A 23021-nucleotide genomic window follows, 5' to 3' on the forward strand; every position below is an offset into this window, starting at 1 on the left:
GCGTCGCCAAGGAAGGGCGTCGCCCAACCAGGGCGTCGCCTAGGTGAAGGCGTCGCCCAACCAGGGCGTCGCCAAGATTAAATATCACTAAGACAAGGCGATCACAGTGTGGTCCCCCGATACCCATGGGTAGGAAAGACCATGGAGGGAGCGACGCCGTGAGAAGGCCTCAAGTCCCGATAAGTCCGGAGTAGTGATGAAGAGAAGATAAAGGTGGCTTCAAGGCCATAGTGGTAGCACCAGTGTAGGGCAGCCTGACTTGTGAAGTACCCCTACCGCCCCAGAGACGCCTTTGGGACAGATACGACTCAAGAGGAGGGTCACGCCCAGGGTAGCCAGGCGCAGGGTACGAGAGGAAGGCAGATACGCCCTCAAAGTGAGTGACTAGAGGATTGGGGGCATGAGTTGGCACCCAAAGGGTCACCCCTTGCGCAGTAGCACTCCCAAGCAGGAGGACTCACACGAAGAAACGTATCCAGATGGGGTCATGGCACTGTGAGGCCCTCCACGTGTACGACAGCCAGGTCAGAATAGAAACACCATTTAGTCAGGTACCAGGTAATTAAAGTCATTTAATACAGTTTCTGTTTCGAGCGTTTAAGGTACTATAAAGGCTCCCAAGCGTTTCAACGTCTTAAATGCGCTACGTTTTCTAATTAGACGCGTTAATTAAGTGCGTTACGTTTTATGATTAAAAGCGCTTTAAGGCGCTTTAAATGCTAGGGTTCAAACTTTTGGCTAATTTTCCAGAAACACTCTAGTTGCTTGTTCGAGCCTTGAGGTTTTGCACAAGGGACTAGGGAAGGGTTTTGGCCAGAACGGGAAAATATACACTAGACACAGTTTCCCTTTTACCACCTTCAGAGTGCCATACGCGGTGCTCCGATACGGAGGTGCATAGTTTTTGGTGTTTCTTGCTGGCTGACTTGAGCGTCGGAGTGCAAACGGCCGCTAGAGCGCCCTTTTGTCCTTCTTTGCAGGAATCCGCAGGTAACCAGTGGGAAGGAGTCCCTAGCTGACGGTTGAGGCCGCGCACGAAGACGTCCCAGGTCAACCGGACGGAACAGCTTCAATGGATAAATGAAGACGGGGAACTAACTATAGATAAACAAGTGAAGGTCGAGTTTTCTATAGGTAACTACCAAGACAATGTTTTATGTGATGTAGTACCTACGGAAGCTTGCCACATTTTATTAGGTAGACCATGGCAATTTGATAAGAAAACCTTGCACAATGGTCTAACCAACGAGATTTCCTTCACCCACAAGAAAAAGAAGTTTGTACTTAATCCTTTACCACATTCCCAAGTGGTAAGAGATCAAATACAAATGAAACAAAAGAGGGATGAGGAGGAAAAAAAAACAAAAATAGAAAAAGAGAAAATCCTTAGGGATCAAAAGGCGTGGGAGAAGAGTGTTCCTTCCCACAAGGTCATTCAACAAGACAAAACAATTGAAAATACCTTTGAAAATATGCTTCTTGTTGAACAACCTAGCCTTATCTTTTGTAAAGGAACACTTACATGCACTGCCACAAATCTTGAGACTATGATTCTACCTCCTCAAGTAAAAGATCTTTTAAATGAATTTGATGATATATTCTCTAAAGAGGGGCCCATAGGACTTCCTCCTTTTAGAGGTATAGAACATCAAATTGATTTGATTTCGGGGGCAAGTCTACCAAATAGACCAGCCTATAGAACTAACCCCGAGGAAACAAAGGAGATAGAATCTCAAGTACAAGATTTGTTGGAGAAGGGTTGGGTGCAAAAAAGCCTAAGCCCTTGTGTTGTACCTGTCTTGTTGGTGCCCAAAAAGGATGGCAAATGGAGAATGTGTTGTTATTGTAGAGCCATCAATAACATCACCATCAAGTATAGGCATCCAATCCCAAGACTTGATGATATGCTTGATGAACTACATGGGTCAATCAAATTTTCCAAAATTGATCTTAAAAGTGGATATAACCAAATTAGAATCAAAGAGGGTGATGAGTGGAAAACCGCTTTTAAAACCAAATTTGGACTATATGAATGGTTGGTGATGCCTTTTGGTCTCACTAACGCACCTAGTACCTTCATGAGGCTCATGAATCATGTCTTGAGAGATTGCATAGGTAAATATGTAGTAGTTTATTTTGATGATATCTTAGTTTATAGTCAAAGCCTAGATGACCACCTAAGACACCTTAGGGAAGTTTTCCTAGTGCTTAGAAATAATAGTTTGTTTGCAAATAGTGATAAATGTACTTTTTGTGTTGATAGCATAGTTTTTCTTGGTTTTGTAGTAAACAAAAAAGGGGTACATGTTGACCCCGAAAAAATCAAAGCCATCCAAGAATGGCCAACTCCACAAAATGTAGGAGATGCTAGGAGCTTTCATGGTTTGGCTAGCTTCTATAAACGCTTTGTGCCTAACTTCTCAAGTCTAGCTTCACCACTCAATGAGTTAGTGAAGAAAGACACTACATTTTGTTGGAATGAAAAGCATGAACAAGCCTTTAAGAGGCTAAAAGCTCAACTTACTAATGCACCCATTCTAGCTTTACCAAATTTTGCTAAAACTTTTGAGCTAGAGTGTGATGCATCGGGGTTTGGCATAGGTGCGGTTTTGTTACAAGGGGGGCATCCAATTGCTTATTTTAGTGAAAAACTTCAAGGAGCCACCCTTAACTACCCCACCTATGACAAAGAGCTCTATGCACTTGTGAGGGCCTTAAAGACTTGGGAACACTATCTTGTTTCTAAAGAATTTGTCATACATAGTGACCATGAGTCTTTAAAATATTTGAAAGGCCAACACAAGCTCAATAAACGACATGCAAAATGGATGGAATTTCTTGAACAATTTCCTTATGTTATCAAATACAAGAAGGGAAGCACAAATATAGTGGTGGATGCTCTCTCAAGGAGACATGTGCTCTTTTCAAAACTTGGTGCTCAAATTCTTGGATTTGACAACATAAAAGAACTTTATCAAGAAGACCAAGACTTTGCATTCATCTTTGCTAAATGTGAACGTAGAACACAAGAAGGTTACTATGTGTCCAAGGGGTATCTTTTTAAAGAAGGCAAACTTTGTATTCCCCAAGGTACACATAGAAAACTTCTTGTAAAGGAATCACATGAAGGGGTTTCATGGGCCATTTTGGAGTTGACAAAACTCTTGATCTTTTAAAAGGAAAATTCTATTGGCCACACATGAAAAGAGATGTCCAAAGACATTGTTTTAGGTGTATTTCATGTTTAAAAGCTAAAGCTAAAACAATGTCTCATGGACTTTATACCTCTCTACCGATTGCAAATGCTCCATGGGAAGATATTAGCATGGATTTCATCTTAGGACTTCTTAGGACTGCAAGAGGTCATGACTCCATCTTTGTGGTACTGGATCGTTTTAGTAAAATGGCACATTTTATTCCTTGCCACAAAGTGGATGATGCTTAAAATATTTCTAAACTCTTCTTTAAAGAAGTGGTAAGACTTCATGGTTTACCAAGGAGTATAGTATCCGATAGAGATCCAAAGTTTATAAGCCATTTTTGGAAAACCCTTTGGGAAAAACTTGGCACTAGGCTACAATTTTCAACATCATGTCATCCTCAAACGGATGGACAAACCGAGGTAGTCAATAGATTTCTTGGTACTATGCTTAGGGCAATCATGAAGGGTAACCACAAATCTTGGGATGAGTACCTTTCCCATATTGAATTTGCTTACAATAGGGTAGTTCACAAGACTACTAATGCTTCTCATTTTGAAGTTGTATATGGTTTTAACCCTCTTACTACTTTAGATTTGTTACCCCTTCCTAATCCACAAGAATTTGTGCATAAGGAAGGAGCTATCAAAGATGAATTTGTTAAGAAAATGCATGAGAAGGTTTGTTCCCGCTGGTAGACCTAGGTCGTCTTTGTGCGTGGCTTGTCCTCGCGAGCAAGGGCACCTTCGTTCTGCTCCGTCTGTGAATACCTGAAAAGAAATGGACAAAGGGGCGCCCTCGCGGCCGTTTGCACTCCGACCATCAAGTCAGCTAGCGAGAAACATCAAAGTGACACACCTCCGTATCGGAACACCGTGAATAGATGCTCTGAAGGTGGTCCAATAACTGAATACTGAATACTGCCCTAATTTCCTGAGCGTACAGTGGGTGCGCGAGCAAGCAACTAGAGTGTGCGTGTGAACTGAAACTTATGATAACTAGGTTCCAAATTTGGATCCCTATCTTAAACGTCTAAAGCCCATTTTAAACACCTCAAGCATTTAAAGCGTATTTAAAGCGTATAAAAACGTTCAACGCGTTTAAAACGTTTAAATCATTTAAAGCATTTAAAGTGCTTTAAAGCGTTCGAAACGTAAACTAAATCAATGCGTACCTTAGCAAACTTTCGTGGAAACTGATATACCTTGATGTTTCAATGCTTCCTGTTATGTGTTCTTCTGACTTGACCGCTGCTCTTTGTGGAGGGCCTTACAGCGTCGTAACCCAACTCAGGGATAATCCATCGTGTAAGTCCTCCTTCTTGGAGTGCATCTGCGCAAGGGGTGACTTTCTGGGTGCCAACTCATGCGCCCCAACCTCTAGTCACTCGCCCTGGAAGTGTATATACCTTTCTCTCGTACCATGCACGTGGTTCTCCCATGGGCGTGGCCCTCTCATAGGTCGTATCTATCCCAGGGTCTCCCAGCGGTGGCGTGGGTACTTCACGAGTCAGGTTACCCCTTACTGGTACTAGAACTATGGCTTTGAAGCCCCCTTTCTCTTCTCTTTATTACTGTTATGATGTACTGAGACTTCTCGCGGTGTCGCCCCCTCCACGGTCTTTCCCACCCATGGGTATCGGGGAGTGACACCGTCGATGCCTTAACTTGGCGACGCCTCATCTTGGAGACGCCCACACCTGGCAACGCCTCATCTTGGCGACGCCCACACCTGGTGACGCCTCATCTTGGCGACGCCCACACCTGGCAACGCCTCATCTTGGCGACGCCTCACCTTGGCGACGCCTTAAGCGGTCAACCTGTTGACTTTCTTCCCTTGGGCCCCCTTGAGGGGTCCCACCATATGTTGACTTTGACTTTGGTCAACGCCCAAGGACGGGACGGTACAAGGTTAAAATGCAAATACAACAACAAATTGAGAAGTATGCCAAATATAACAATAAGGGGAAGAGAGAAATCATTTTTGAGGAAGGAGACTTAGTTTGACTTCATCTTAGGAAAGATAGATTTCCAACTAAGAGAGAGTCCAAACTTAGTCCCCGTGGTGATGGACCCTTCCAAATCCTCAAGAAAGTCAATAATAATGCTTATAAATTAGATTTACCTGTCGAATATGGAGTACATGATACTTTTAATGTCATTGACTTGTCTCCTTTCGTAGGTACCAATGAAGAGAATGACGACTTGGATTTGAGGACAAATCCTTTCCAAGGGGAAGGGGATGATGGAAGAGGGCCAAGCACCAACCCAAAGGAGAGCCAAACATCAAGACATATTGGGCCAACTACAAGGGCCATGGCTAAGAGGCTTGATGAGGATTGGAACACTGCTACTAATGGCAGAGAAACTTACCTTGTACCGTCCCGTCCCCAGGCATTGACCAAAGTCAAAGTCAACGTATGTTGGGACCCCTCAAGGGGGCCCAAGGGAAGAAAGTCAACAAGTTGACCGCTTAAGGCGTCGCCAAGATGAGGCGTCGCCAGGTGTAGGCATCGCCAGGATGAGGCGTCACCAGGTGTAGGCATCGCCAAGATGAGGCGTCGCCAGGTTAAGGTGATGAGAATCAAATAAAGGAGGCTTTTATTAATGAAGGAAGAGGACATTCGCCTTCACATTTGAAGTTCTTCCTTCTAGTCTTCTCAAAATTAAAAGAAGACATAAAATAAAGATGAGGCCCAAGCCCAAGAAGGCCAAAGCTCAACAAGCCCAAGTTTATCCCATGAGGGGCAAGGCCAAGCATTAAATAAAAGAGCATCATTTGATTTACTCTTGTAGGAGGTGTGGATATTAAATAAAGAAGTGTGAAAATGTAAAATAAAGTCACATTATCCATGTGACTTAGGAGAGTAGGTGTAGGTGTAGTTTCTAGGAGGTGTCATAGTAGAAAAAGGTCACACCTCCCATGTGACTTGTTTTTTGTGGGAATTTCAAATGAGTTTTATTTGAATTTTCCCACCTATTTTCCAGCACCCTCACACTATAAATAGAGGTGTGGGCTCTGGTAAAATGCAGATTGGAAATTAGTAATAGAGAAACTCTACTCAATTTGAGAGAGAATTGTGAGAACTTGTCTTCTCCTTCACCTTGTCTTATCTTAAGTGCATTTGGTTCTCTCAAGTGGCGGCACTAGCTCACTTATCTTGGAGCCTTCACCATCCAAGTGGCGTGACCATCAAACCAAGTCCTTCATCTCCATAAGTTCTTCTTTCTTTCATCTCCATATTCATATGAAGCATAAACATGTCTTAGTTTCTTTTGTTCGGTTCATCTTCCTTTTCTTGCACTTATGTTCGGCTATTTTCAATTGCTTCTGTTTTAATTCGGTTCAGTAGCTTCTTTTCATGTTCTGTTCGGTTCAATTGCTTTCTTAAGAGTTTCAATTGCTTTCTACACATTTTTAATCGGTTCAATTGGCAATAGATGGATCTTCCATGTGAGTTTGGTGTTTGGTGCAAGTTTTGGTGAGTTCTTGAAACATAGAACATTGATCCAATTCTATTAAAAGTGCCTAAGCTATCTCCAACTCAAGTTGATTCCATAGAATGTCAAAGAATCATCTCTATCTTGCTATTGGAATCATATCATGTGGTATCAGAGCTAAGTGACATCTCGTTTAAGAGAAATATTACTTGCTTAAACGAGTTTCACAAGAAAAAGCCCAACTTTATTGGAGTGAACTCCCTTAAGCGAGTCTTGGGCAGTTTTCAATACTCCAATTTTGTTATTTCATTAGTTCTTCAATTTTTCCATTCTCCTTTAGCCCATTTTCTCCATCTTTCCTTAAATTTTTGAAATTTGCACAAAATTGGTTTAAATCATTCTTATTCATCTCATAATTCAAAAATATGTAAAACAGTTCAAATTCCTAATTAGAGATTGAATTATAACTATTAAAAATTAAAATCCATAAATGTCTATCTTTTTGCATGAAATATTATTGAATTACGACACTTGTCATTTTGTCATTAGAGAACTTATATCTGGGAGGGTATCCATTTTTTTGTAAAATTATCTACAGTGTGACCACTCATACTACTGTTATATTTATTGGTCCTATTATCTTTATTAGGGAAACCATTTTTCCAAAAGCAAGCATTCTCAGTGTGACAAATTCTCCCAAAGAAATTACAAGTAATAGAGGCAGAAACATGATTACGATCCAAACTGACATTATTAACATGGTGACCAATACATTTCTAGCTAATTAATGCTCTTGTTGAGCCACAAGTGAAAAAATTTCAGGTATAGGAGAAATGGGTTCCATAAGAAGCACATGAGACTTTATATTGCGATATTGATCATTTAACCCACGAAGGAATTGCATAACTTGATCCTCACTTTCTCTGACTAACAGTAGTTATAATAGAGCGAACATGATTAGGTCTAAAATTCTATATTTCATCCCATATAATTCTAAGTTTCATAAAATACTTAGTCACATATTGATCTCTCTAACTTAGAGTGGCAACTTCCATTTGTAAATCGGATTCTTAGAAAGATCACCTTGAGAATACCTAGTTTTTAAATCATTTTTCAGATATCTATAGTTAAATCCATCCATATAATACTCTTCCTAATGGGAACAGAGACATAATGTACTAACCAGGACACAACCATGTTATTGCAACAATTCCACGCTGAAAAAGTAGGATGACTCTTGGATGGGAAAGGATGTGTGCCAAGAATAAACTCTATTTTATTTTTCGCACTTAGAATTGTCATCACTGATTTGCTCCATGAGTGATAGTTGGATGAGTCAAGAATAGATGAAAACAGAGGTGCTACTGGATTTTTGTTAGGATGTAACGAGAGAAAGGTTTGATCGATTGTTCCTCTCTCGTATCTGGAAAAGATAGAAAATCCTAAAAGAAAGTTAGACCAGCAAAAAAAAAAAAAAACTTAAAACAAGAAAATGATAATAAGAAAGTATAAAAAGAAATTGTAGAAGAAGGAAAATATCAGTACACAAGAGAGCTTTTCAACTTGAAGAGCTTTGATACCATATTGGAAAGAAGAAAAAGGTAGATGGTGCTTCTTATGGAAGATGAAGAACTACAAAAACCAAATCGTCGATTGAAAGAAAAGGCAAAAGTCAACAACGTGAACCCTAACGCAACACACAAAAAAAAAACAAGGAAGAAGAAGAAGAAAATAATTGCATATTATTATTCATTCTATAAAAAACAACGTTTTATAATATAAAAGCTTATAAAAGAAAAACAAGGTGTAAAAGAAATGTGGCATAAAACTTCGGCCCATGTACAAGGCAAAGCCCAAAAGGGAAAAAAACTATAGAAAAACTATATGTTATCAAATAACAGTAAAATTCCATTACATAAAACTTGAAAGATGAAAATGGGAAACGGGCAACAAAATTTCATGAACTTATGTTGGTCATATGCATCTTTTGAAGTTTTCAGAGAACACAGCATGTGGTGAAATGGGTTGGTCACTATTTATCACTTAGATTGGTCTGCATGGCGAGAACCTTAGACCAAGCTGGTCTTGCTGTAATATCAGCAACCCATGCAGTAACATGTGGTCGTGATTCAAACAACTTCTTACTCGATGTGTTCATCAAGTAATGAATGGTGGGAAGGTGATGCAGATCCGCCAAGGTGAAACAGTCACCAGCCAAGTATTTGGAGTTGGACAATGTTTTCTCATAGAAATCAAGAGTAGTATTCAGCATCCCTTCTGCCTGTTCTACAGCTGCTGGATCCATAGGAAGCCCATACATAGGCTTTACTGCAAGCTCCCATACAAGTTTTGAAGCTGCTTGATCATAGCGTTGGCTCTCAATTTCCATCCACATCCTTATTGTTGCCATCTTCTTCGAGTCGCTGCTTATCAGTTGGGTCCCCTTATCAGCATACTCATGAACAATATATTGACTTATTGCCCTTGATTCTGTGTTTCAATTTGTTAGTTCCATCTTCCTATCTACTAATGCAGATTTAGACAAAGGTATCATGAAATGCTATAGCATACAATATCAACACTTTTTTCATTATACTGAAAACTTTTAAAAATCATAAAATTTTGTTAGTTTCACTTCTGATATATAGTGTAATTTGCTACAAATTTTAACTGTAATTGTCTAACAAATGAATCGGTGAAGAATGTATTTTACATCATCATGATCTTTGTGGATTGTTAAACTGATATAGTATGGTCCAGAGTAGAAAGGATATATTTGATAGTAGTGGTTCTTTTACTTATGATACAATTTGGTAAAGAAATTATGATAAGATGCACGTTTTAGAAAAAAAAAATACAAGTTGTGTTTGAAATTTATGGCTTTAAATCGAAGAATTTGTGTTTACGTAACATGATTTAAACTGTAATATTTGAAATTACATAAAAATTATGCTTGGAAAAGATAATTTTTAATTTTTTAAACTGAATTTGTACATACTAAACGTAACTTTAGTTGATTTATTTTAAATTGAAATCTATAAAAAACATAACTTCAGTTATTTTAAGGAAGTCGTGTTTATCATTCACTACTGTAATTTAAAATTAAAATAACTGAAGTTGTATTTTATTTTAAAGAATTTTAAAGTTGTCATGCATCAATATATTGTTAGAAAATCTATCAAATTAAAATTGTCTTCGACAGACTTGCTTGATTTTGTAAGAGAAAAAAATGAATTAAAATTGTTTTTGTCATACACAATATTCGTGTCTTAAACACGACTTTTTCAATATGTGAACCTCAAATACAATTTACCCATTTTGTAATTAGTAAATTTTTATGAAATTACATTACAGTCGTAAAAAATATGTGGTAGTGCCAAAAGAAAAGCTATTAAAAACAATGTATTATAGCTTATATATATATATATATATAATACCAAAGAGCTTCAAATCTCCATCTTCAAACGCTGGAACTTGCCCAAATGGCTGCATCAGATTGAATAGCAGAATTGAAAATTAGCTAAACAAAGCTAAATACCATTAGAACAAAAAGAAAATTTTACATGATAAGTCTTGAGTGTGGTAATGCTTACATTAAGCAAAAGGAAGGGTTCCTTTTTGTGTTCACCATTTTTCATGTCAATCATAATAAACTCAAATTCAAGTTGCTTCTCGTACAGGGAAGCAGTAGCTCGCATGGTGGCTGCTGAGAAGGGGTTTCCATGAAGTTTTATCGTTGCCATGATTGAATCTGAATTTATTTTTCAGTGAAAATGGAGGATTTGAAAGGGAGTGCGATTTGTGATCAGATTTTTCTTTTCATCGAAAAGAATTATGTATATAAATAATGGATCACTTGGAATTGGGGTTTGTGATCAAATTAGAATAAGACATTGATAGAAATTACTTTCCAGGAATATTTCAAAGAAAGATTTGTAGGTGAGACAACAAGCCAGATAACTAGAGGGAACTATTCTTTCGTCATTTTACTTGAAAAAGACAAGTCGGTTAATAAAATAACATTCACGTGGATAGTACTGTTCAAAAGTGTTTTTAAAAAGATATAATGTACATATCAATAATGAAATTTGTAATCTGTAAATTAAGTATAATGATTTTCATGATATAATTTATTATGTAATTAATTATTTGATTATATTATCTGTTTCATAGTGTGTTTATATGACTTTTCAGAGTGTAAGAATTCAATAACTCTATATTTTTATTAAGTTACAAAATTCAATTTTATATTAAAGTTCACTAACTAAAAACATACTTAATCCTTAAAAATATATTAAGAATAAACTAAAAAATAATTTATGTAAAAAAAAATTAGATATATTTTTTATTACTTGTTATAGACTACATAAAACCAAAACAAAATTCAATCAAACCAAACAAAAACAAAAACTGGAACTTTAAGAGTGAGCAAGAGACAATGTACCTTAAGTGGGTGAGAACATCCAATCCAGGTGAGTAGTGAGGAGTGAGGAAGAACGCGAACTGAGAAGATTAAAAGTGAGGAAGAAGGTGCACTGAAAAGTGAGAAGAAAAACTAATGCGAGGTGTGTTTTTTCAGTCACCAAACAAAAAAGAAAAAAAAAAAATCCTCCAAATTGAATTTTGTTTAATTTTATTTCAATTTTTTTAGCCAACAAGGCCACACGTTAATAAATTTTAGTGAGATTTATTAGAAAAAATAGTTGACACTTACCAGGTTTGAAAAACCTCTAGTAATTGGTTGTCTCATTATAACCTCCGTTAATAAACTTATCTTAAAATTAAAAAATTTTGTAGTAAAAATATAATTAACACTACAAGAAAAATTATATTAGTTGCCAAAGGAAAGTGCGGCTTGATGTTACTACCGTGAATTCAACCCACCCAAACGGAGGAGAAAAATAATTTTTAAGAGTAGTGTTGGTCAAAGAAACACTACACCTACACTAATAATTATAAAAATAAATATTAAGCATATACTTAGCCCACGCTACTATTTTTAAATTATAAAAAGAATAAAATAATAATAATAAAGCTAGCATCCAAAACATGAACACAAGGTAGGAAGGAAATGAATTTAAAAAAAAATTATGGAAGCTTAGCGAATTCAAAAAAATTATATTTATTTATGTTAACGTGAGTCTAGGTAACACAATGAGGTGAAATATTTATCTGACATTTATTTAATGTGAAAAAGAGATGTAATGGGCTCACATACGTAAAAAAAAGTATTTATGTGTAAGTTGAAATTCTTTTCTCACACTCACACTCACAACCTGTGCATCCTTAATGCACTATGTTGTCAGAAGTAATAATGTGTCTCTAAGGACAAATATTGAATTCACAAGGAACAATTGAATAATCAAGTAAAATATTCACTAATTATAAAATAAAATAATAAAAGTTTGTAGAGAGTTGTTATGATGACAATGATTAACAAGAAAACAAGTAAAAGAGTTGTTGCTTCAATTGGAAAAATAGGGATTAACATGATAATATTGTGCTATTTGATTGATATTGATGCCCGTATAAAAATCATGATTCCTCGCATATAAAATTATTAAGATGCTTCCAAAATATCAATTCCTCGCATATTTATAAAAACAACTTACCCTTAAGATTAGACATTGATACCAATTATCATTTCAAATTTATTCCTAGCATTCAAAGATAGTAAGCATTATCGTTTATGTCAAAACTTTATAAGTACTTTTTAGTCAAATCTAAGATTCTAGATCAGGCTAAGCTAAACATTACAAAAAAAAAAAAAAATAATACCAATCATCAATCAAGAAGAGAATATTGTGTTTAGATATCACCTCAATATATAAGAGTTTGAACAGATTACTCTCAATCCCAAAGGGTAGAATTAGCCACACATGATGACTATTACAAGCAGGGAGAGCATGAAAAGAAGATCAAGGATGTTTCTCCTTAATGAATGTCTCCTCTAATGTTTCTCACACCTCTTACTCTCCCAATTGGGTTACAATTCACTCAATGACGTTTTCCTCTCAATCTTGCACACTAGGGTTGTGTCTCAAGCCCCCTATTTAACCTAATTTTCTTGGGCTTAAGTGGATTCTCGCTCAAGCGAGATTGTGCTCGCTTGAACGAGTAAAACGTCAAAAACGACCAATGCTGGTGGAGAAATCTCGCTCAGGTGAGAATGAGCTATCTTGAGCGACATGCCCTGATGATGAGTCGGGCTTTTGTGAGCTTGGCGCGTGACGGACCTTCCGACTTCCCCTTTTTAGCTTATATTAACATATCAAATTAGAAACTTATGATGCTTCCAAATTCAAATATAGAAAAAATATAGATACAATCAACTTCCAGGATCAAATCAAAACAAATAAATGACAATTCATCAAGGGAACTCTTCTCATATGCTCACAAGTAAGTGTTTTTCTCTATTTTCACTAAATAATAACAAATCACAGTTGTTTTTCATTTCATCTTCATAACACAAACATATTAGAAACATGAATCTTGACGTTTTTTCCAGGGTTATAATGAGGTTGGGTTTCCAAAAAGCATTGGTTTTTCAGATAACAAAATGCACATTTTAAAGAAGAAGAACATACCTACAATCCAATTATAGCACATATGTGTTATCTAATCACCATTTTCTTTTGACTTCATACTTTTCCTATTTTTCTTTTTTTACTTATTCATGATTTTCAACGTGAATTTTTCTTTTTTTTTCTCTTTTTATTTCAATACAAATAGATTCTTCCTATTTTTAAATTTTTGAGCTTTCAACAATTAGAATCAACCATTCCCTTTTCTATATATATTGCATTTATGTTCTCCTTCCTTAAACATGCTAAAGGGTAGGAAAATATATCATTAAAGTTTTAGGATGCAATAATAACAAAATTTTTTGGCACAAAAGGAATATATAAAAAAAATAATTCTAATAGATAAAGGTTGGCTATTTGGCTATGGGTTCCTAATTAACACAAATGCTTCAATCATCTTCATGCTCTTTTATGATGTGACAAAAAAATAAAAATTAAGCAACCACAAATGTCAATTCATCAGTAAAACTCTAAAAAATGTTTAAGGTTCACACACTCACTTGGTTTAATTGGTCTCATTCCTTTTTTGTTTTGTCATTCTCTATTCTAATCAATCGTCCTATTAAATTTTCATGTATAACAATTTCAACTACATTTGAATAGGAATTCATTATATTTTCTTTTCTAATCTGTGTTTAATTCATCTCACTATTCAATATTTAAACACAAATTCTTTTTTCCACAATTCAAAATTAATATTCTAGTTCTTTCTTTTCTAACCTGTGTTTAATTCATCTCACTATTCAATATTTAAACACAAATTCTTTTTTCCACAATTCAAAATTAATATTCAATATTTATGATGTGACAAAAAAATAAAAATTAAGCAACCACAAATGTCAATTCATCAGTAAAACTCTAAAAAATGTTTAAGGTTCACACACTCACTTGGTTTAATTGGTCTCATTCCTTTTTTGTTTTGTCATTCTCTATTCTAATCAATCGTCCTATTAAATTTTCATGTATAACAATTTCAACTACATTTGAATAGGAATTCATTATATTTTCTTTTCTAACCTGTGTTTAATTCATCTCACTATTCAATATTTAAACACAAATTCTTTTTTCCACAATTCAAAATTAATATTCTAGTTCTCTCTTTTTTTCAAGAAAAAAAAAGCTAGAAAACTAATTAAAACTAGAATTTATTCAAGAGAAATAATTCAAACATAAAAAATAACAAAATAAGCGATAACAACACATTTATTAAAAATAAAAATAAGCAAATAAAACAAACTAAGTAAATAAACAGAAAACAAAACAACCAAAAAATAAAATAAATAAAAAAATAAATAGAAAAATAAGAAAAAATTCAAATAACTGAGAAGAAAAAAAAATTAGAAAGATAAAACCATATTTTTTGCTCAATCCTTTCGTCCTAAGAAGTTATTCAGCTCTGTGTTAAAATCTTCATCTATAGTTGTAGATGATCATGCTTTATTTGTTGGATATGCCCCCCTGAATAATAGAACTTGTCCCCATGCCAAAATACATAAGCTTCAAACTGATCGGGAGACATATAAAGATTTAGTTGCCTTTGAGTTTTTTTTAAAGTAAAAATCAAAACAAAAAATAAAAAATCATAAGACTAAAATTTCTATTGGGTTGCCTCCCAGCAATCGCTCGTTTAATGTCATAGAGTTTGATGCTTGTTTCTTTCAAGGGCAACATATATGGGTTGGGTTTCCCTTGAAGGAAGTTTTGATAAATATCTTGTTGTAATCTCATTATCCCTGTGATTTGCCCTTTCCTATATTTGTATGTGCTCCCATGTGGCTCTTTGCTCCAATTGTTGCATTTGTTCCAATATCCTATCTTCCCTAAATGTTGCAAATGATTCAGGGTGATGGATTGGTGAATGATGAATGAGAACATTACCAACTTGTGGTGTTTGTTCTTCTGCAACGGTACAATTATTTATAATAAACTTAAAATCAATTGGAGGTCTAATTTTGACTCATGGGTTTACCCCAACCCCATGAGCTACACAAAGAGAAGTTATTAAAATAGGAAATCACAAAGAACCATTTGCCTTCTAATTATTCTGGCTAATTTCAAATCTAACTAATTTATAAATCTTATGACAAATAATATTAGCAACATCAACAAAATAATCATCTTTCAAGAGGTAATAGAGAAGATGACATAAGAGAATATTTAAGTCTGATACATGACCAATGGATACCATATTGGCCAGCATGAATACCATCCAAACTTGAGATAGGGTCTTCATGTGTTTCCTTGAAATTCTCCATGGTTTCTAGCTGGACTTATTTGATAGGAGTGATGGGCTAGACAAAATTCCCTAGCATTTCATCATCATTAAAGTCATATGTTCTCTCTCTCAACTAGTGATAGGTATAGTCATCATCACCTCTCAGTCTTTTCTAACTTTTCATTGCTTCTCTTTTCTTTATTGATTAGGTGTATTTTTCAAATTAATTTAGGTTGTTTTTATGGGTTTGTGAAATTGATTTGGGGTGTAGAAAAAAGTCATCAGACTATTTATATATATATATATATATATATATATATATATTTATATTGTGTGGGTCAAACCTATTATAAACACTTTAATGTCAGTAACACACACATAGTATTTTTTTTTATGCTAGCGTCCACGTATCCACTGCCAAGCCCACGCCTATATAAATAAATAATATAAAACATAATTTTGTGTGAGTTTCATGTAGGCTAGGCCGATGCTAATTGCCTTTTGTATGTTCTACACGTAAGCTTGACGAAAGTAAATATTACATTGTGCGAAGCCCATGCGACTATCTAGCTGACGCTACTTGCATCCGACACATCTCACGCCAATGTTTTAGGTTTGTGTAGTTAGCTTCCAAATTCAAGGAAACGCTAAGTCCACGATAACTTTATTTTGCGTCCGCTATTTACACTTAGTGTCTCCTTTTGACCCATGCTAATAAGTTTTTTTCTTGTAGTGTAATAATATTTATAGTTTATGATAATTTTTTATATAAATATTTATATAAAATAAATAAATAATTAATTAGTTTTGATTAAATAAATATTTAAGATTAAAATATTTTAAAAAAAATTACATGTCTAAACTTACAGTTTCAAAAACTTTAAAGAATTCAATTATCAAATATATTAAAGTTATATTTTTAATTATTTATTTGTAAAAAAACTTTAATTATATTTTTTGTTGGGATTTGAAAATATCTAAAATATTTTAATGAGATTTTAGAATAAACATTTAGAATTTAACGAAGATAAAAAAAACTTTGTTATTTTGCTGAGATTTTAGAACAAACCTTCGAAACTTAATGAAGATTAAAAACCTCATAAATTAATTTCTAAGATTATATTAATCTTTGTTATATAACCTTTACTAAAATCATTTTTTCTTATAGTGATGTTACAAATTTAGAAGGAAGGTTGGAAGAAAATCATCATCAATACTTTAAAATAAAATAAAATCAGTTTTTTCAAATGTTAAAATTAGATTTAAAAAATGAATAATTTTTTTGTATACATTATCTTGTGTATAACTTTAAAAAAATGATTTTAACTTTTTTTTTCTTGTTTTTGTTTACTATTTATAAAAATCTTATCCAAAAGTAATTAAGTATAGAAGTTTATATATGACTTTAATTGATATATAAAGAAAAATTTAATACTACTATATAAAAATTGCTATCTTAATTTAATTTGTATAATAGATATTCTAAAATTAATTTCAAAATATTTCTAATTCATTGGTAATATCAAAAGGTTTATGCTAAGTTTAAGTGACAAAAAGAAGGCCCCTTTGCTATATGCCAGTGGTACAACAAAGTATGAAAAAAAACATGTTTTCAAGACAAAGACAATTTACTCAAGGCTTGTGGAACATATGTTAAAAAAAATAAAAATAAAAATAAAAAAATAAAATAAAAAATAAAAAATAAAATAAAAAATAATAATAATAATAAAATAAATAATAATAATAATAATAATAATAATAATAATAATAATAATAATAATAAGTATATATTATAGAGGATAATATTTAAAATTAAACATAACACATTTTTAATATTCAAAATAACATAAAAATGAAATATAGTATAATATTTATGTTAACACAAAATAATATTCTTTAATAATAATAAATTTATTGGAAAAAAATGGAAAAATGCTTTATATTCATTTTAAGGAAAAAATGAATAACATTGTACTAAGATTTTTCATTAAAAATATTTTTTTTTTCTATTTTAACCTAGTTTATTAGTTTTCATAACAATTCAATAAAACATGAATTTATAGTCTTAATGGATCAAACACCATTACTAAGTTTATGGGTGTTCCCGGAACACTGTTCCGTTTAGGATTTGGGCAATTACTTTTGCATTGTACAACTGCACCCGATTTCAGTGTAAAATGACGACATTATGACATTTTAAAATGACGTACATATAGAAATACATCGGAACTCTTTTCTGAAATATGTTTTTAGATTTTTTTTCTAAAATTAATTTTTATATTTCGGAATTGTTTTTATGAAATAAAATTTTGATTTTGAATTCTATTTGAAATTTTTATTTTTAGAATATAATAATTTTTTTTTTCAGATCTGTTTTTCCAAAATATATTATTTCCAAAATAAAAGGCATTTTCGAAAATTTAAAAGTGTGTAAGATACATATTCAAAAAGGTTGGGTGTAGGAACAATTTGCCTAGGGTTTGTTAGTCCAATTTTGAAGCCAATCACTCACCAAAAATCGCGTGTCGTTTAGGAAATAATGGTAAGAGTAGACATTGAACCATCTTCCTTGGTCTTTAATTGAACGCTGTCGTTTTGTCTCCCTGCTATGTAACGCAAAAGCTATTCACAAACGCGCGCGTTAACAAATTGAAATTCCGAGAGAAACTCCACCGAACTCTGCATTTCCTCCAAAAATGGCTTCCCAGAACCCAGCGGAAGAAGAAAACTCAAAGCGAAATTGGTCCCTCCAAGACTTCGAGATCGGTAAACCTCTGGGAAGGGGCAAATTTGGCAGAGTTTATGTTGCCAGAGAAGTCAAGGTTCCTAATTCTCGCTTTATTCCTATTTTTTATATATAAATTTTTGATTCAGTCAAGTAATTGAAATATTAGAATGTTCACATAAGTAATCATCTTTAGAAGTGTAGATTTTGTTCTCAGAGTAGCCAATAGAGTTAATTTTTTGTATTTCATTTCATTTTAATTTGTTTCCAGAGCAAATTTGTTGTGGCGTTGAAGGTTATATTTAAGGAACAAATTGATAAGTACAGAATTAATCACCAACTGAGGAGAGAGATGGAGATACAGACCAGTCTTCGGCACCCTAACATCCTGCGTCTTTATGGTTGGTTTCATGACACTGAACGTGTTTTCTTGATTCTCGAGTATGCTCATAAGGGTGAGCTTTACAAAGAGATGAGGAAAAAGGGTCATTTTACAGAGAAGCAAGCTGCCACGGTAATCTATTTTCTCGAATGTGTGCAATGTTTTGAAGATCTTCTTCATAATTCATGAGGGATGTTTCATTTTCCTTCCAGCTTACCAAAATTAATTTGTGTACTTTTTGTTTTTGAAGAAATTAGGAGTTTATATGAAACTTAAGTTTATGATAGGAGAGAAATTCAATTCATTTTACCATCTTATTCTCTTATCTTGTGAGTGTTTGTAGAGAAGTTTATCCAAATAGAACCTAACTCTATTACTACTTTCCTCTGGCCTGATTTGGAGGAAGCTTTCATCTTCCTACTTGGAAGGAAGATAACTGTTTTTCATTGGTTCTTGTCATTTCTTCAATTATTGGGTTTTAATTCTTGAGAAAAGATGAGTATGAGAAGAAAGCAGCTGTAGTTTTTTAAAGTTTAGAAATTTGATTTTTGTTTCTGAAGAGGTTGAATAGAATGCAAAGCAGGAGTAATCTTTGTGAATTTTTTAAAATTCAAATTATGAGTTGTTTATGATAACTGCAGCAGGTGAACTAGTTGTAGTGGCCTGCTGTGTGGAATATTGATTTATAGAGAAGTTGATTGTGTAAACTTTGTGAAAAGTTTCACAATTAGTGATTATTTGTTTATTTTTTCAATGTGATTTAAATTAAAAGATATGTATAAAAATTAAATATATTTGTGTATTTTTTTTTAATGAATTAAAGCAAGAACAAAAACATATTTTAGGGATTTTCTCGAGCAAATGATAATTTTTGCAGAAGTACTGAAAAATTGTCATAGAATTCCTTTTTTATTATCAAATAAATAAATGAGCACTATATTATCACGGACAAGGCTAAATAAAATACTGTGTCGTTATCTTTTTTTGCTCCTTTATTGAGGTAAAATTTCCATATTATGTTGACTCTTAACTTTGTCTTTTATTTTGATAATTCTAGTATATTTTGAGCCTCACAAAGGCATTGGCTTATTGCCACGAGAAGCATGTTATTCATAGGGATATCAAGCCTGAAAATTTGTTGCTGGATCACGAGGTATGCTAAAATATCCTTCCTCTACCAACGATGTATGTTTGCATACCAATGTTCACTTATGGTAATCTTTGGAATTCTCGTGCCTGAAGTTTTAGTGTAGGTGCTCGAATCTGTTTTTGGCTGCAATACTCATTAACATTAAATTCAAATCTCTAATGCCCTTTCCCCACTCCTCATCGAAAAGAGATTAAATGAAAGAAACTTGAGACTGAAAATATTATTGTTATCGATATAGTATATAGTATGCAATGAATCCATTCGGTCGATAGTTGGAGTCAATTGATTATATTTGGGGTTTAAGGCACGTGCATGTTCAACTAATAACGACTTTATTACAGGGTCGTCTTAAAATTGGAGATTTTGGTTGGTCTGTTCAGTCTAAAAGCAAAAGACATACCATGTGTGGCACATTGGATTATTTAGCACCAGAAATGGTTGAAAATAAAGCTCATGACTATGCAGTTGATAACTGGACTCTTGGTATCCTTTGTTATGAGTTCCTCTTTGGTGCCCCTCCGTTTGAGGCTGAGAGTCAAGCTGATACCTTCAAAAGGTACAGAAAATCGTGGGCTATATGTTTATTTAAAGTAGATCTTGTTCTTTCATTGTGTATGTAATGTATTTAGCTTTGTGTAGGATAATGAAGGTTGACCTAAGCTTCCCTTCCAAACCTTCTATTTCTTTAGATGCCAAAAGTCTGATTAGCCGGGTAAGTAACATCCCAATCTTGGCCAAAGTAAATTCTTTCAGTGAACAAATTAGTGGTCTTTCTGACAGCAATCTATGAATTGATGTAGCTTCTGGTGAAAGACTCCTCACGAAGGCTCTCTCTTCAGAAGATAATGGAGCATCCCTGGATAATCAAGAATGCAGATCTTACGGGTACCTGCTAGTAGTACGGACTTAATATACTCGTCTAACTGGCCACGAGGGATTAAACTGAATTCTGATGTTATAAAATGCAAGCAAATGGCCGTGAGGTTAGGAGCATTAGGATTGTATATCTGCCTATTTATAAAAGTTGTATTGTAGGTGAAATTTCTACGAGTCTCTGCGCATCTAAACCAGGCATGACAAATAACTTATGCTCACATTTATTGTCATGCTCGCTCAGTAGTGAATGTGACAACTAAGATTTAATGATTCCCCTTTGATGAGTGAGTCCCATGCAGTTAAAATTTAAATGATAAATATTGATATTTCTCCTTTCATTTTTATCAGTTTTTAAATGGAAAAAAGATTTTATAATATGAATTCAGATACCAATTTAGGATATTTGCTGTCCATGATGAAATTTGGATTCTAATTCCAACTGAGCTGCTTCAAACGGTGCTGCAATTCTAAACCAAAAGCAACTTAGTCAAATAATGTGTCCAGTGATATTAACTTTATTATTATTATTATATTATTATTATTATTATTATTATTATTATTATTATTATTATATTATTATTATTATTATTATTTCTTTTGAACACAATTTCTTGTGTTGTCTACCTTGTTAATTCTAGGAAGATGTGAGAAGATCCAAATTTTTAAAAATGTTTCTGCATTTTCTAATTATTTTACTTATACGATAATTAAGAAGATTAACTGTGAATATGAGTACTTGATAAAAATATGAAAAACGAATGAAATAGAAGTCCGTTGCAGACAACTGAGACTCTGCATAACACACGGATACTTTAGTTGATATTAGAATCTAGAAACAAATGGAATGCCCGTCTCTTTGTCTCGCTTAAGGTTGTATCAGAACTTATTAGTTTACGTTGACATTTTGTAGAGCCACTGATTACATAAATCAGTTGGAGAGCCAACTGAGACTCTCGTTGTTTGCATATCTACTAAGTCTTGGAGATTCGCCATGTCTTTTTCTTGCAGATTGAGTAGTGCTAGATAGCTAGAAAAATGAGTCAAATAAGACTGAATTCAACTAGATTTAAGGAAGCTGTTGGGTGAGTAAGTGGGTAGGGATTCTTCTTCTATCCAAGAATCACTAAGTTTGCCTATTTATCGTGTCTAATATTTTTACCATTAGTTCTTTCCTTGTTCATTTGAGCTTTTTATGTCTAATTCATTGAATCTTAGAAAATTAACTAGGGCTTGTTGGTAACATGTTATATAAACATCTCTTGGAGTTGGAAGTTCCATGTGCTTTGGTGGAAAAAGTAAAAACAGTAAAGAGTAATATATATGTCAAACTGCATCAAAGATACTACCTACTTCTTCTGGGGGAGTTGTGGCATTATTGTGTTTTCAAGTTTTAGAGGTTAAAATAAATACATTATTTTTTTTTTGCCATCACATCAAGAATTCCTCAAGAACACTTATTGTTGCATTGACAAACAAGTTAAGACCTGAAATTTTGTAACAGATTGATCTTCCTCTCTCAAGGAAGAATCTTTTGTTGTTAAAGATTCGTCATGCGTAACATATCACCTTGTCTATATCATGACTTGAGACAATCCTGGATTTCTATAGCCGGATCCATTCAAATGATAGATTGTTGTATACTTATCGACACTAATTTATGAACCATGATGTAATCGTATTGTTGTATCTTTTACTTAAAGGGAAAAATTGATCCAATGTAGCAGGTGGATCAATTAGACTATCTATAAATATCAACTTGTTGTTTGTGCTCAAAGCAATAACCCAAAATGACTCCAAGACTGGTAATTATTCAAATCAAGTAAAGAAGAAACTACAGTGGTAATAGGGTTCTTACTAAGATGCTAACACAAGTCCTTATTGACTCTGAGCAAATTTCCTAAACTTTATTCATTAGATATATGAGTAGCAGAACACTTCAAAAGAAGTGTATAAATCTCCAAACTAATATTTAGAAATATTGCAAATAGAACCATTGCAACACTCATTAAAGGAGTACTTCTTCATCCCAGATACTTTATCATATTTTGTGTTTCAATAGATTCTATTAGATGATAAATATGATCTCATATAATATTTTAGATTTTTAGTTGTAACTACTTTTATCAACTACAATTTGCTCTATCGGTTACAACCATAAGTTATGATATTTTTTATCTTTTATATTTTTATGTGCTATAAAAATATAGTACTCAATAATGTAAGTGTGCAATAACTCTTGATTAATAAAATATATAATTTTCTTTTCTCCCTTTTCTCTTCTTTCTCTATATGAGATATATAAAACTAATATGGTATCAGAGCTTTTAGGAAGTCCGGGCATCTCTTTTGTTTCTATATCTTGCTCATTACTTTTTCACCATGACAAGCCAAACCCTATATCACCTTACTAATCCCTCCAATCCATACTATCTCAACATCAATGAAAATC

General features: G+C 33.6%; 2 protein-coding genes across 2 annotated transcripts; one reads left to right on the plus strand and one right to left on the minus strand.

Annotated features, from left to right (window-relative positions):
- Nucleotides 1–8456: 8456 nt before the first annotated feature.
- LOC137828481 (glutathione S-transferase-like) lies at nt 8457–10409 on the minus strand. Its single transcript, XM_068635089.1, has 3 exons — nt 10234–10409; nt 10078–10126; nt 8457–9130 (listed from the first exon to the last, which is right to left on the minus strand). The coding sequence occupies exons 1-3, from the start codon at nt 10381–10383 to the stop codon at nt 8673–8675; spliced, it is 657 nt and encodes a 218-aa protein (XP_068491190.1). The 5' UTR covers nt 10384–10409; the 3' UTR covers nt 8457–8672.
- A 7479-nt stretch (nt 10410–17888) lies between these two features.
- On the plus strand, nt 17889–20910 carry LOC137828851 (serine/threonine-protein kinase Aurora-3-like). Its single transcript, XM_068635589.1, has 6 exons — nt 17889–18261; nt 18436–18678; nt 19604–19699; nt 20038–20252; nt 20336–20408; nt 20497–20910. The coding sequence occupies exons 1-6, from the start codon at nt 18136–18138 to the stop codon at nt 20590–20592; spliced, it is 849 nt and encodes a 282-aa protein (XP_068491690.1). The 5' UTR covers nt 17889–18135; the 3' UTR covers nt 20593–20910.
- Nucleotides 20911–23021: the final 2111 nt, after the last annotated feature.

Source organism: Phaseolus vulgaris, chromosome 7, assembly GCF_000499845.2.
Source record: "Phaseolus vulgaris cultivar G19833 chromosome 7, P. vulgaris v2.0, whole genome shotgun sequence".
In the NCBI taxonomy this organism is placed as follows: Eukaryota; Viridiplantae; Streptophyta; class Magnoliopsida; order Fabales; family Fabaceae; genus Phaseolus; species Phaseolus vulgaris.

Bases quoted from the DNA above. Each gene is read 5' to 3' on its own strand.
- LOC137828851 (XM_068635589.1), top strand. From the start codon at position 18,136: ATGGCTTCCCAGAACCCAGCGGAAGAAGAAAACTCAAAGCGAAATTGG. The intron at 18,679-19,603 runs GTAATCTATTTT...TGATAATTCTAG, and splicing joins CAGAGAAGCAAGCTGCCACG to TATATTTTGAGCCTCACAAA. The intron at 19,700-20,037 runs GTATGCTAAAAT...ACTTTATTACAG, and splicing joins ATTTGTTGCTGGATCACGAG to GGTCGTCTTAAAATTGGAGA.
- LOC137828481 (XM_068635089.1), bottom strand. From the start codon at position 10,383: ATGGCAACGATAAAACTTCATGGAAACCCCTTCTCAGCAGCCACCATG. The intron at 10,127-10,233 runs GTAAGCATTACC...AATCTGATGCAG, and splicing joins AACCCTTCCTTTTGCTTAAT to CCATTTGGGCAAGTTCCAGC. The intron at 9,131-10,077 runs GTATTATATATA...ATTGAAACACAG, and splicing joins TGGAGATTTGAAGCTCTTTG to AATCAAGGGCAATAAGTCAA.